Genomic DNA, 14992 nt, shown 5'->3' on the forward strand with positions numbered 1-14992 from the left:
GTAGGAGACAGTCATTAGGCAGTGAACTGAGCAGAACTCCCAGTTAGTTAGACCCACCAAAGAGTCCGCACTCGTAACACGAAAGCAAACGCGTGTCATCGCTGTCAGAGTTAGACATCGAAGACGCGTTAGCAATCGTGGTACACGCACACCGCCTTTGACTGCTCACAACCGTACAACAGTGACTTATTGCTATTCATATTTTTAAACGGACTGATATTGAGAATGCTTCAGGCACTTTCAACACAGAGCCGTCAGATGCGCTGCACAGCTAGCTTGTTCATCTCACACTGGGTGCAAAACTCACAGCCCGCGTGTAAACGCAATGTAGCAATATAAATACAGCCGGCCCTCAGACAGGAGTGGTCCTAGATGTAGCTCTAAGGACCGCAATGTGCGTTCGAAATGTCGATGTTCATGTGTTTGCAGTGCACACTATGTCGCGCAGTTTGCTGCGTTCTTCATCGACCCGCGAGCCAAGTGATCCACCGATCAGGGTAATGTTTTACACGAAGGTAAATGTTACAATATATAAAAGTTAATTGTTTGATTTTTGTTAAAATTAGGTCCGTGTTAACGTTCCCTTCATATGATATACACTGCTCTGCATCGAATAAGTCGATCAGACAATGTCTTCAAAATTTCTTGGCGTCTGCCTCACCAATATATAATTAGAGAAGTCGATATATACATTTGAATGCTTCGTGAAGCAGTCCGTGAAAGTCATGTTTGTATTAAAACAAGCTCGGCTCAGGCGTGAGTCAGCATGCCCACATCATGCTTTTGGTTGTTCGTCGGTATCGCAGCGTACTACGATACTACAATCGTCGACCGACTCACCGAACTGTGTATGTGAAGCTACAAGTCTATAGTATCGGTGCTATGTTAAAAAGAGCCTGAAAAACTAAAAATAATAAAATGAAAAATAATACCAAAATCCGAGACCGGTTTAGCAGCTCTTCTAGGTCATGCAATAAAATAGAAACTTTAAAACCGCGTTTTTTACAAGCCTTTATTAAATATCAACAGTCTGTTAGCTTTTTAAGCTATCTATATTAATATTAAATATAAAAATAATCATAATATACACAAAGGAAAAAAATACTCTAATAAATTTATCCAACTCACAACGTTCAACACAACAACAAGGCCGCTCTCTGGGCTCTACTCACGCGATATTAATACATGCTTTAGGTTTATTATAGAATATCAAATATATTATACTTAGGTACTTGCATTTAACTTAAACATACTATTTTAATTATATATGTTTCATCTCAATGAAACTAATTTCTCAAATCTAACACCTTACTAACTACACCTTAAAACATTATTTTATTTATTCACGATAAGTAAACAAGTAAACGTAATAAAATACTCCTCATATAATTTTGTTAGATCAATTAATGTTGCAAATCTTGGTCCTTTTAACCGCACTCCTTTTGCGGCCAAAAATACCTTTGTAATTCAGATTAACCTACAAGACTTGTCTTGTTAAACGTTTGTACCTATTGCATATTAAAAACATACACTTATAAGACAATTTCCAATAACGTTAAGTTATTTTCGAACTCTCATTACACGGATCGCAAATGATTGCGCGCCCATACGAATTATTGCGCAATCAGAAAATATTGTGAAATATTTTCGATGCACTCGTAAAAAATATCAATGTAGACAGATAATGAAAACTTTTGCTATAGGACTCATGCCTTATCTGATAATAAGAACAATTTAATCTACAAAACAAAATCAATCCTGTAAGTAAAGAAAAATAGTTTTTCAAGATTGTCAATAGATGGCGCTGTTACAACCTTCCTTACATTTAGAGATGCAGTTTCAAATTAAAAAGAAAATACAATTTACCGTGTTTAATAGCAAATAATACAAATATTTGTTGTTTCGAACTATTTAATCTATTGATAAATTGTCTTCAGTGATATCAGATAAGATATCGTTTAAAGTAGGTACACAATCTTGTAAATATCATTATCTAACAGATGTTTTAAATTGTTGCTATATTTATGATGAATCATATTATGATCGCCGATAGTTGCTAACACACCCGCAACCCCATTCCGTACGGGGTTTCTTACGATTTAAAAATTCAGTACAGGACGGAACACTCAAAATGCTTTAAAGAATACGAGTAATGACAAATTTAATCCAGGTGCCATTCATTCAATGGCCATTGCAAATAGAGAACCTGATTGAGGCCCAGCCCAGGCTTATGATACTTATACTTACCTTCAATACGCAATAATAGCAGTTTGTGTACACCTAAAAGACAAATTCTTTTTTTATAAAACGCTTTTTTTCGAAATCTCATTGAAACATTGCTTTGGGACGCAATTGATAGTACACCATATAAAAACATTGGTCCATCACAGAACATTGTGAATAGAAATAGCTTTGTGTGTTGACATATTTTTAAATAAATATTTGTATGTTTTAGTTGATAATTAAAATTTACAACTATCCTGAATGGTTAGTTTTCATCTCTGCAATGCATTGTAGCGACCGTGGCTGCATAAAAAAAATATTTAGTTTTTTTATATTGATCGATAGATGGCGCTGTTACAAGCTTCCGAACATCAGTCGTTGGAGTATGGCGTTCTGAATCGCGCAATCAAAGTTATCACGTTTTGTAGGTATAGTTCTAATATTTAGCGGGTTACATTCGTACTTGCTTCGGCAGTACATATACTAAAATTGGAACGATACAGAGAAGATTAGCATGGCCCCTGCGCAAGGATGACACGCAAAATCGTGAAGCGTTCCACATTTTTTTGAGAATTTTACTCTGAAATCAAAGATTGTTTCTCACGCAAAGCTTCTTTTTGTGGGTCTTTTGACTTGCGGCGATTGTTAATATTATGTCTGCTCATTCATTTCTAATGTTTACTTTTTCATGCTTTGTAGCGAATAAGAGGCGGTGGATGTTGGCCTTGTGCCGACCTACAATGAAAGTTTTCTATGCGTCTTATTTAGACTGAAGAATGTTTGAAAATAACAATAAGTCGTCATAAAGACCGTTAAGAATACTGGGCCCCAATTCTGCTATTTAAAATGACCGATGAATTAATGAAATTTGGCTTAAAATGACAATTTTTGATTTTTTATTTCGGCCTTTGTAAAATAGAATCGGGGCCCCGTATAATGATTTAATGCCAAATATGGTACTTAGCGCGATCCTTCTCTTTCGCCCAGTAGGAAATCTTTACAATTTTTTCATACATAGGAAATGTATGAAAAAATAGTTTTACTACGTCGCTTTGCAGGTCTGTCATATTATCTCCATGAACGGAAAAATTGCTCAACGCATGCAACGACCCAACGTATGGACAGCAGACTGGGATCATTACGAAGTACACCGTATTTCCACACTATCTCATGATGTGCCGGCGCACTTATGTGCTTATGTACTAGCAATGAGTGCGATATCTTTACCATGGAGGTTTATTTCACATTCACGCATTTTGATCAGCATGTACGAGCAGGGGGGTAAAACCTTGTGGACACGATGGTCTGTGATGGACATCCCACAACCATAATTTACCTGTGATGTCACATTTTCATATTCGATAAGATTTACAAATAGTACGATATGCTTTCCTATTTCTAAAGCCTTAGCCCTGATCCGCAGAAAAAAGGCAAAAGTCAAAGGCATCAGTCATATTCATGTCGTTCATAAGTGACGATTGCTCATGAGCAGGTTCGATATCCGAGCTGGGCACAATTTAGGTATTTACAATGACCGATGAATGAATGACAATTGGTTTAAAATTATTCCTATTCTCTTAAGCATTATGCCATTCATTCTTCGGCCATTGTAAATAGCAGAATACAAAAATCTCGGGAATTTCTGGATGGCTATGCCCATAACCCTGCTTGAGGGAAAGATCCGCGACTGTGTAAGTCAGTGTAAGAGTATGATCTGAACGGTTTTATGTGACATTTGTTGTACGTCCTCAGCTAGTATAGGTACCGGCACGGATCTTGAGCGCTGCTGAGCTTTTTTGGGTCTCTTTTGCGGTATGAAGTGAGGCGTGGGGCGAATAAAGTGCAGTGATTGGCCCGCGCAGTATAGTCGGTTCGGCAGAACCTAACCTATCAAGTAATACAGGCAACTCCCAGTTATAGTGTTACTTGTTCGGCAGCACTTGGCTTGTGTCGATTGGATAGTGACGACACGGCATTCGATTTTGCAGGATCTATCTCATGGAAAGTAGTAACTCTGGCCCTAGTTGGGCTATGATCTCATGCTGTCCTTAGCTGAACTAAAATTTAAATTGTGTATGTTGGTATAACCGATCATTTTTTAGACCCTATTTGTTCAGGAACTTCAAGAAGATTAATATTCTTGACGTCTTTTCGTCTAATTTAAAAAAAATATGACTCAAATCAAAACTCAAAACAAGTAAAACAACAATAATGATTACAACCTCAAAACAAGTTGTTCCAATTCCTTTTTTGTTATTTGGTACAAAAAAAAACACCAAGATTTTTATTCTCGATACCTAATCAATCGAATTTATCGGCCGGCTGTGATAATGCTACCCCCTTATGTAAAAGACTTAACTTAAACAAATGACTTTATACCCATTATCAATGGTTATAAAGCAAAAATAAAACACTCTCAGAATCTTAACCATATATTCAAGCTATGGAGCTAGCGTTAGACGCGATACGGGGCCACAGATCAGCGCACTCCTTGGCAACAGGGCCGGTGATGGCCGAGCCCTTCATCTCGCCCTTGTTGTTCACTATCACGCCTGCGTTGTCCTCGAAGTATATAAACACCCCGTCCCGCCTTCTGAATGGTTTCCGCTGTCTGATCACCACTGCCGGCATTACCTGGGAAGTTTGCGTTAAATTAGTGACCATATAATCAAAATCTGCAAGTGATATAATATACTAACTACTGGGTTAAAATTTCATCTCATAATTTGTACTACACAACTACACAATGCTTTTTTATTTTTATGTGATGGGAAGATAAGGTTTTAAACATAGAGATAGAATTAAAGAACTACTATTGAAAATATAAACATTAATTTCATATACTCAGGTTTAAATTTTGAGTGGCAGTTTCTGAAGCTCAATCCAATACCAATGGGTCTTATATTTATAGGATATTCAATACTTTATTTGCACACCACAATGTTTATTCTATTTCAAAAACGCATACAATTATGATTCATGCCTATTAACTTGGCACTCAAGTATCAATATTAGTAGGTATTTTCACACTCAAAAAATCATCACTTAAATATAAATAAATTAGTTTTGTCAATCGCTCAGTCAGCCAAGGTATATCAACACACTGCATGCAATTCAGCGTAAGAAATTAGCGAAACCCTATGGCGTATCATCATAGCGATTATTAGTTTGTTGTGGCTCTACAATTTTATTGGCAAGTACAAAATGTTTTCCCTTTTCTTAAGGATATTTTTTTTTAGTTTAATTGCCTTTCTATACAATATCAATATTTTTAAAGATTTTGAATGCAGTTTATTTATTTATTCACAATGGTCTATTAAATGCCTGAGGCAGTACCAGCTAACCATAGGTTGATGCATGAAATTGCTTATCACTTTAGTCAATCACTGGTTAACAGGTATTTATAACATGTAAAAAGCCAGTCACATATAATTTCTATGTATTTTGTGATATTTCTTTACCTATCTATAATTTGATTAATTTCTATGTAGCAAAACTAGGGGAGTAAACAAGCATGGTCAAACAAAACAAGCATTTCAACAAAAGAATACAAGTCATACCTTTTTCCTGAGTTCAGGTTTGCCCTTCTTAACGGTAGCGACAATCATGTCTCCAGATCCGGCAGCGGGAAGCCTGTTCAGGCGACCCTTGATACCCTGCACGGCGATCACATACAGGTTCTTGGCTCCTGAAAGTCAGAAATAGATATTGTTAAGTGCTGGACAGTATAATATGAATGTGGCATTGACTGTAAGGTTGTTTATCCTGATCTTTGTTTAATCTTAATATATTTTGAGGAATTGGAGCTGATTTAAAGCTATTAGTAAAACAATTGAAGAGTTTCTAAGTGCTTGAACATTTTAAGAAGTATTATGATAATGAATTGAATATTAAACATATCTTTGTCTCAAAAGTTTTGTTTTGAACTTAAAGTCCTTCAAAAATAGAGGTTATAGGGACAACCTGTGTGATTCAAAACATTTTTTTATAATTTATACACTAAAAAATTAAAAGAACGATTGCGTTCCAGAGTTTATAGTGCCCTATTCTATGTAGTTTTGTCTCCTGAAACACGGTTGGCGGTAAAGTGAGGTTAACCATTTGTTTTGTTTGAAAAAGTTTGACTAACGACTTCAGACACAGCCAAGGAAGATATCATTATATATCAACACCCAAAGGGAGTCCATTTAACATCATCATCAGTGTTCAGTCAAACGTGCCTATTTAGGTTATGTTAGTTTTCGAAAAACAAACGTGATCCCACCTGTGTTGTCTGCGCAGTTGATTACGGCTCCCACAGGGAGACCCAGCGAGATGCGGAACTTCGCTCCCGCGGAACCACCACGTCCTTAAAACAGAAAAACCACACTTCATACATTTTTCATCACAACACTACTGCTCACGAAATATCAAGTGAATGTTAAAAATATACATGGCTCCGAATCAAATATCATACTGGATTTGCTTCACACATGCTTTCCAATAGTTTTTACCACTAAATAACATGATTAAAATAGATATTTTATAAATTCACGAACCTCTTTTAGACATTTTGTTGTGTCAATTTTTTGAGAGGAAATCGAAAGAACGTGAATTTAGCAACACATATCAAGAAGATTTTCGTTCAGAAATATAGCAAGCAGCAACACCTCAAAACAACACGTCTGAAGTTAGATGCAAGTTGACAAATACTATTATTTGAATAGCTACAATTAAAGCTGTTATATATATCAAAATTATGATTTAAAATTAAAGAAAATATGAATCTAAGCTCGATGTACTAAAAATTCGCAATATTAAACTTTGAAAAGACACCAATTTTTGAATAGACGATCACCATTCCTAAACGAAAAACCATTCCATTTCACTATTTTTTATAAATTTAGTTTAAGGATCGTATGAAAACTAATTTTATAGATAATTTACGGAAGAGGCAATCAATTAAAGTTTTTAATAAAAATAGACGAAATTTTCATAAAAAAGCAGCCAGGAATAAAAACGATACGAAACGAAACGAAACGTTATCAAAAACTGTTTGTCATTTTCCGTCAAATTCGTTGCGGCTTGTCATTGTGTGAGGTTTCATATTTTGTAACAAAAAGTATTTTATTCGTAGATAAATTAACTATAGCATATTAAAATGGCATTTATGGGCGATATGATGAATCCAGCGCCCTTCTGGCAGAATGGACCGGCTCCTGGGTCTTTCTACAACTTCCCGGGGAATGCGACAAGTTTCGGTCCCATGAACCGACCCGTACAGGAATTCAAAGCTCAGTAAGTTTCTTAAATCCTTTGTTTTTATGTTATTTATGTCTTCCTTATAACCTAACTATATCTCATAATCTTATTTTTATTATATTTGGTTGCTTTGTAACTTGAAATCAGTCTCTTGAAATGAAATTGTTGGTTGTCACTGTAACATCAATATTCTAGCCTCATTTGTGAATATCAAGTAACTCAATGTAAACGACAAGTCCTCTTATCCTTTGATTATGAATCTAGTCCTAAAGGTAGTCTCTAAAAGACCGCTTTTAGCTATAAGACCAACCATTGTGGCAGAATGTACCTATTTATTTGTATCCAATCCTGTACTCATGTGGTGTGCAATAAAAAAAATATATTCTATTCTATTCATACAAGGTCAAATTTTAATGGACTATACAAGACATTAGCAAATTTGTATTTAACTTTTTTCTGTTTTTTTCTTACATTCTCAATCTTTCTAGGTAAAGTGCTGCTAGATATTTACCTAGCACCATAGATAGCATGAAAAACAAAACACAAGTTTTGTTAAATTATTCTGAGGCTCCAATTAATAAACAAATTAATTTCTATTTGAACTCATCAACACATCTGTTTACCAGTTTATAAAATCATCAACAAATTAAAGGCATTGCTTATTTTTTTAATATTAATAAAATTGAAACACAACTACCCTATAAACTTTTTATTTTTGTATTCAAGGTCCATCTTTGTGTGTTGTTTCTTTATTGCACTTTGAAATGCCTAAAACATATTTATCTGCAATTACTTAATAATTTGGCAGTATCTTTCCAATCCTACTACTATTATAAAGGCGAAAGTTTGTAAGTATGGATGTATGGATGTTTGTTATTCTTTCACATAAAAACTACTGAATGGATTTGAATGAAACTTTACCACAATATGGCTTATACATCAGAATACCACATAGGCTACAATTTTTGAGGTTTCTAATGTGAGGTCGTAAAAAACACATTTTTTGCGCTTACATTGCAAACACTGTCTGAATCCTACAAGATAGATAGAAGGCAGGTATAAATTATAACTTATATCTTCTAACCACGCGGACGAAGTCGTGGGCAATAGCTAGTTAATAATAAATATCCAAATCACTCTATATGAAGACATTTTCCAATCTATATGAAAATAAATTGTGTTATTTTATTATTAAACTGGCTGTTGCCCGTGATTTCGTTCGCATGGCTAGAAGATATAAGTTATGACTTATACCTGCCCTGTTTTTTCCACATTTTCCATTGTATCTTCGCTCCTATTAGTCGCAGCTTGATGGTATATAGCCTAAAACCTTCCTCGATGAATGGTCTACTCGACACAAAAAGAATTTTTCAATTTAAACCAGTAGTTCCTGAGAATCGTGCGTTCAAACTAACAAACTCTTCAGCTTTATATATTAGTATAGATTATAATGATGTAATAACCATTACCGTTATTTTTTAGCTCTGCAACACCAATAACAACTACCACAACAGTCATTGGAGTCAAGTTCGACAAGGGCTGTGTGATCGCCGCAGACACATTAGGGTCATACGGTACATTAGCCAGGTTCCGTGACTGCCCCCGTGTGATGAAAGTCAATGATCTGATCCTGCTCGGTAACGGCGGAGACTACGCAGATTATCAGTACTTGAAAGATATTATTGAACAGAAAATGTAAGTTGTATTTCTGATGCCAAAAATATGTAGGTTACTGATAATATGACGTTCGAATAACTCATTATAACATTGCTCGCTTTTCCAAATTAAAATGATGAGAAGCTTAATGTTCATACATATATATGTTATACTCAATAATATTAGATGAACACAGCCAATACAATTTCTTAATTTTTGTTTTTTCAAATTGTACAGAGATTTTTTACATTCACTTCTCACGTTTATGCTAGTTTAATTTCAACAAATAAATCCAGTTATTTCAAAGACGCCTTACAAATAGACCAAAATAGAAAAACTTTTTATCCGACAGATCAAACAAGTAACCTTGAAAATTAAAAAAACTTTTTTGTCATATCTCCTTAGTATTGACGAGCAGTGTATCGGAGATGGTCTGCTACTGAAGCCACGTTCCCTGCACTGCTGGTTGACTCGCGTGCTCTACAACAAGCGCAGCAAGATGGACCCCTTGTGGAGCAACTATATTGTAGCTGGTATTCAGGTAAGGTCTAAAAGTTATAGCACTGTGTGAGTGACTTTTGTCGATTAGTGGCCGATGCGTCGGTTACCGACGACGAAAAAAATATGTTTATTGTGAAATATTTTATGGCATACCTAACTTATACCTGGATAGTGGCAAAAGGCGTCTTTTAAGTTTAAAACATACATCATTTTGTTCTTTTTTGTTTTAGGCGACTGCCCCACCAAGGAATTTCCATTGTGGATCACACAAATAACATTTGGCTTAGTAGGTTTAGCATCATGTGCCTACCAGTTTGTTATCTGTGTAGTCCATTTCTTCAATCTAGCAGTTGCCCGCGGGTCCCCCCTACTAATCGAAAATCATCCCACAATAACATAAAATAATGGAAAAATCTATCCTGTGTCAATCTTGGTTATAAATTATCAATTTTGTCTGAATACGTTCAGTGCTTCTGCGTGGAAGAGGCTCAAACATGAATACATGTGTACTTACAAACTTTCTCGTTTATAATATCAGTTGGAATAACTGTCAACCTTATGTTCAGGACGGCGAGCCCTTCCTAGGAGCAGTAGACAAGCTGGGCACAGCCTACGAGGACTCCGCCATTGCTACCGGACTTGGCGCATACATGGCGACGCCGCTCGTCCGGGACGCCGTCGACAAGGGGCCCCTGGATGAGGAGGCGGCTAAGTAAGTCATGTGTCACTGTATACTTTATTGTGAACAGATATGTAAGACAACATGTAAGCAATGTAACATGTAATATCAAGCTTACAACCGACTTAAAACTATTGAGCCAAGCTTGGAGACCAAGTTACAGGTTTAATAATAAAAATCTACAAAATTGGCTTATTTAAAGTAAATGACAAAACGTGCACGTGGCCGGAAGGCCTAGGAAGCGGTGGCTTAACGATCATAACGCTTACCGCGGGGCTGGTTCCATGAGGCCCAGAATAGATAATCGTGGAAGAATTTGGGGGAGGCCATTGCTCAGCAGTGGGACAAAATGACGCAACAGAGCCGCCAAACAGCCCTCATGCTTTTTTCTGTTGTCAACCGAGTTCAAAAAGGGTTGGTTTTCAATTCGATAGCTTTTTTGTTTCTGATCTCAGAACTTCGGACTTCGATGTTGTTGATTCTTTTTTATATTCCTCGAAATAGCTGTCGTTTGGTCCCATAATTGAATGGTGTTTGGTGGTGGTCAGTACCTTGTCTTTAATTCGAAGTCGGTTGTACATTTTAGTCGTTCAAACAATATTATAAAGACATTATCTACAATTTTGCCATAATTTCTTTATACTTATGCCTTACTTTCCCCAGAGCGCTAGTCCGCAAGTGCATGGAGGTACTATTCTACCGCGACGCGCGCTCGTTCCCGCGCTACCAGCTGGGCGTGGTGACCTCCGCCGGCGTGCGTCTGGAAGAGCCCACGGAGCTCAAGCACGACTGGTCGCTCGCGCACATGATACACATGAAGTGATGCGATAATATATAATGTTTTCTAATTATAATGCTGTTTTATTCGCTGAAATTCATACATATTTTAAAGTCAGGGGTAGTCAAAAGCTAGAAAGCCTGATCACCAGTCTAACTAAAGGCTATCGTGTTGCCCAGGTAACTGGGTTGAGTAGGTCAGATAGGCAGTCGCTACTTGTAGAACACTGGTGCTTAGCTGCATCTGGTTAGACTGGGAGCCGACCCCAACATAGTTAGGGAAAAAGCTAGGACGATGATGATTGCTGTTTTATTTGATGGACCTTTTTTTAAGAGTAAGAACGAAAGAAGTAAATGATCTAACCAGTTTTTGCAGTAGATTAAGTCCTCTAAATTTTATAATTGGATAGTGGTTTCAAAAGTACTACGTGACAAATTGTAGATTACGAGGATGAAACTGAGGTAGAGCTAAAATAGCGGGAAGTCCCGACACTCAAATAGTTAAAATTAGTACTAGGTGATCCGGGAAACTTCCTCCGGCCAGGCCGATTTATCAATCAGCACATTCTTCATCTCACAGCGCCACCCAAAGAACATCCAAATCGGTCCAGCCGTTCAGGAGTACTATGACATAGTACACATTTTATATAAAAAAATATGAATTTTTCGGGTAATTATATTAAAATTAAAACACGCAATACTGAAAGCAAGCTTATATTTAGAGCCATTACACCTAAAGGTAACACAGCGTTACACAAAGCACTTAGATCCAAATTATTCTGTAATTAACATTGGTCCCGAGACCGAACTTAAGAAATTTTTAGTTTTCTGTTAGACTTAGTGTAATTTAAGGGACAAAATTGTCCGGGCATTCATTTGATAATTATAAACAAAAAAGCAAAGATTAAGTGCGATATATAACACTGTTGAAGATCATACAAATACTTATAAACATTGTTCAATATTTCCTTGTTTATAATACATCGTAAAATGTTATATAAGTGATGATTCTTTAACTATAAGACATTTATTTTAAGAATATTTTGTATCTAAGTACGTAATTTCGTTGAAAAATTAATACAAAATGCCTTACCATATTGAAAACTTAAAATAAACCCTCAGCTTAAAGAATAAGATCAGTATATTGTCGTTAATTAGTTAAAAATATGATTAGTATTTAAAATAAAAAGCAATGTTTATAAGTACAGCTTATATATTATTAATTCTATCGCCTCTTCTTGTGCCCCTTAGTGGGACCTTTGACGAAGCACCAGTCGACGGATATCGCTTGCCCGAGAATGTCCGCGCCGTCTAAAGCTTCGCGCGCGCTCTGGAATAGATTAGATTAGAATATTTGTGTTGTACACCATAGAATTACTGCAGTGATTCTTATAGCAGAGTAAAGGTACAGAGGCGGTAAAGGGTAAAATACAAAAAAGATTTGAGAGAGAAAGAAGAAAAATTTAAACTACGCGGGGATCGAACCAGTGACTTTTTGTGGACTGTGAGTTTAACGTGTCACCTATCTGTGCAGTTCTATTCGATTGCAGTTGGTGGTTAACGCAATGTAGCATACAATCACACTAATATTATAAATGCGAAAGTATGTTTCAGCCTGTATGCACATTTGTTACCTCTTCCCTCTCAAACTACTGGATCGATTTCGATGAAATTTTGTATTGAATTAGCTCACACCTTGGAATAACACATAGCCTACTTTCATTCAACTGTGGTAAAGGAGGGTAGTTAATGTCTGCAGCGTTTACCGACACGCAGGCGGGTCATGGCCACGATGACTAGTGACTAGTAAACACTTATGTGATTATACTTACAGCAGCCTGCTTGTACGTCTCGTATTCGACGAGCGCGTATCCCTTGAGGAAGCCGGTGCGCCGGTCCAGGTTCAAATGGATGTTCTTAATCTCACCAAACTCTGAGAACTGGTTCTGTAATAATTAAGGAAACATTTAATGCAGGGTTAAAATACCTTTCTTTGTATAAAAAGGCTTGCGCCGTATGGAATCAAATCTTTGTGTCACAGAGGATTTTACGAACATTCCATTAATATAAAATAAATAAATAAATGCGGACAACATCACATACATTGTTCTGAACCCAAAGTAAGTTGCTGAAGCACTTGTGTTATGGAATTCAGATACAACGAAGGTACCACAATCACCCAGACCCGAGACAATGTAGAAATGTGAATTTTTACATTGACCCGACCACTTTTTACATTGGATCGAACCCGGACCTCAGAGCTAGCGACACCTTGAAACCGGTGCGTACGCCACTCGAACACGGAGCTCGTCAAAATGTCATGCACAAGGACTCAGAACAACCACTACAGATCGCGTACAATGGGTTTGGTGATCTCAACCACTCACTCTAGTGGTGGTGGTAAATTAAAACATGTATCCAATACTTCTTTTAAATCTATCTGACTGACCCTATTTTCATAATAGTATTATGTAAATAAATAAAATATATAACCAACCATAGCAAAAATAGTCCATTAAACAGAACCTTCTTTATATGGAGAACCTCTGTCCAAAAGTGGGACGGTTACATAAGCTATTATTTTTCTATTAAATAGATCTGTACCCAAAATATTACATAAATGTCCAACCTGTATATCCTCTTCCTGTGCCTCCTCATGCACATTACTGACAAACAATATCCAGCCCTCCACGGACCTCTGAGGACCAGGAGTGTTGCCATCACCTTCTGGCGCTAGGCTGTCGTATCTGTAAAACAAATTGTAGATTTTTGATGTATTAAAAAGAAAAATAACTTGGCTGGTTTTTCTTCAGCAGAAAACTCTTTTTAAAATTCAAATTCTTTATTTGTAGAACACAGGTAGGAACAAATACTGGTGGTGTATGAACACACATTTTTCCTGATATAGTTCATCATAATTTATGAATCATGATAATTTTATAATTCTGTTTATATTTATGCTACTGCTTGTTCAGCTTCACTCAGTTGTCTGGTACAGAATGCCTCATGCACTAAGTCTGCCATTTTACATGGTTTATGTACAAATAAATAATGCGCAACGTATTCTACTGTATAATTATTTAAGTCACGAAGTTATGTTGCATTTTTATAAAAAATATCTTGAGTTGTTTATGTTTGTAAAATTCTTCTCAGAATATTATCATTTAAAACAAATATTCGGTATGAATTTATGTTGATGTTTACCTGCCCCTGTTGCCTCTCTCAGTAGCGCCTCCGCCACCGGCTTCGCCGCCAAAACCTCTTCCTTTACGTTTTCGCGCCTTCTCCTTCAAACGAGCGATTCCCTCTAAAATACATAAGAAAAACTAATAAAAACACTTTATCATAAAATACTAATTACTAGCGCAAATATTTGTGACAAATGCAGTGTAGTTAAATGCCTAAATACGGTTCAATGAACTAGAAAGTTAACCTAAAAAACTATGTCTGTAACAAATAAAAATCTAAGTAAATACAGCTATAAACACGATACAAATCTATCGAATTGACAGGAGAAACTTTAAATACTAATAATTAGTCAAATAAACGCAACGAAAACACGACAAAATTATGCTAATAACAATCAGAAAGTTACTTACGTTCACCATCCTCGTCTACTTCAAATTCCTCTGAATTTTCGATGTCTAACACGTCTGCCATTTTATTTGTGTTTATTTTATCTCCTAAGTAGCCTACTAGATATTAAATTAGCAATTTTTAATAAGAGTATCACGTAAATAAACGTGAATTCTTTAGCGAAGTGACATATTACAAAAGTGTTACTAAATATAAAAATCGGACGTGATTCAGTGAAGGAAGCTTGTTTATTGTTTTGTTTTGTTTCGTTTTTAGGGGCATACCTTTAATAATTCTTTAATAAATAATAATACGTAAACTATTCACAATGCCTAAAAG

At 36.1% G+C, this 14992-nt stretch overlaps 3 protein-coding genes and 2 non-coding genes across 5 annotated transcripts; 2 read left to right on the forward strand and 3 right to left on the reverse strand.

The window, feature by feature from the left end:
• Positions 1-346: 346 nt before the first annotated feature.
• On the reverse strand, positions 347-500 carry LOC113504347. The gene has a single exon (XR_003401558.1). It is a non-coding gene; the product is annotated as a 5.8S ribosomal RNA (ribosomal RNA).
• A 2182-nt stretch (positions 501-2682) lies between these two features.
• LOC113504353 lies at positions 2683-2789 on the forward strand. Its single transcript, XR_003401563.1, has one exon. It is a non-coding gene; the product is annotated as a U6 spliceosomal RNA (small nuclear RNA).
• Positions 2790-4642: 1853 nt separating this feature from the next.
• Positions 4643-6866, reverse strand: LOC113504069 (60S ribosomal protein L23). Its single transcript, XM_026886161.1, has 4 exons — positions 6762-6866; positions 6488-6571; positions 5784-5911; positions 4643-4857 (listed from the first exon to the last, which is right to left on the reverse strand). Exons 1-4 carry the CDS (start codon positions 6772-6774, stop codon positions 4660-4662), a joined length of 423 nt encoding a protein of 140 aa, XP_026741962.1. The 5' UTR covers positions 6775-6866; the 3' UTR covers positions 4643-4659.
• Positions 6867-7264: 398 nt separating this feature from the next.
• Positions 7265-11151, forward strand: LOC113504182 (proteasome subunit beta type-4). Its single transcript, XM_026886350.1, has 5 exons — positions 7265-7500; positions 8947-9159; positions 9526-9661; positions 10188-10333; positions 10964-11151. Exons 1-5 carry the CDS (start codon positions 7364-7366, stop codon positions 11121-11123), a joined length of 792 nt encoding a protein of 263 aa, XP_026742151.1. The 5' UTR covers positions 7265-7363; the 3' UTR covers positions 11124-11151.
• A 624-nt stretch (positions 11152-11775) lies between these two features.
• On the reverse strand, positions 11776-14862 carry LOC113504067 (RNA-binding protein 8A). Its single transcript, XM_026886159.1, has 5 exons — positions 14677-14862; positions 14282-14384; positions 13707-13824; positions 12910-13023; positions 11776-12407 (listed from the first exon to the last, which is right to left on the reverse strand). Exons 1-5 carry the CDS (start codon positions 14735-14737, stop codon positions 12303-12305), a joined length of 501 nt encoding a protein of 166 aa, XP_026741960.1. The 5' UTR covers positions 14738-14862; the 3' UTR covers positions 11776-12302.
• Between the last annotated feature and the right edge of the window lie 130 nt (positions 14863-14992).

This window comes from Trichoplusia ni, chromosome 21 (assembly GCF_003590095.1).
Source record: "Trichoplusia ni isolate ovarian cell line Hi5 chromosome 21, tn1, whole genome shotgun sequence".
NCBI lineage: Eukaryota > Metazoa > Arthropoda > Insecta > Lepidoptera > Noctuidae > Trichoplusia > Trichoplusia ni.

Coding starts and splice junctions, on each gene's coding strand:
- LOC113504069 (XM_026886161.1), bottom strand. Junction 5,912..6,487: donor CAACTGCGCAGACAACACAG/GTGGGATCACGT, acceptor TCTGACTTTCAG/GAGCCAAGAACCTGTATGTG. Junction 4,858..5,783: donor AACCTGAACTCAGGAAAAAG/GTATGACTTGTA, acceptor CAAACTTCCCAG/GTAATGCCGGCAGTGGTGAT.
- LOC113504182 (XM_026886350.1), top strand. CDS start 7,364: ATGGCATTTATGGGCGATATGATGAATCCAGCGCCCTTCTGGCAGAAT. Junction 9,160..9,525: donor GATATTATTGAACAGAAAAT/GTAAGTTGTATT, acceptor ATATCTCCTTAG/TATTGACGAGCAGTGTATCG. Junction 10,334..10,963: donor CTGGATGAGGAGGCGGCTAA/GTAAGTCATGTG, acceptor TACTTTCCCCAG/AGCGCTAGTCCGCAAGTGCA.
- LOC113504067 (XM_026886159.1), bottom strand. CDS start 14,737: ATGGCAGACGTGTTAGACATCGAAAATTCAGAGGAATTTGAAGTAGAC. Junction 14,385..14,676: donor AGTAGACGAGGATGGTGAAC/GTAAGTAACTTT, acceptor TATGTATTTTAG/AGGGAATCGCTCGTTTGAAG. Junction 13,825..14,281: donor GAGAGAGGCAACAGGGGCAG/GTAAACATCAAC, acceptor TTTGTTTTACAG/ATACGACAGCCTAGCGCCAG.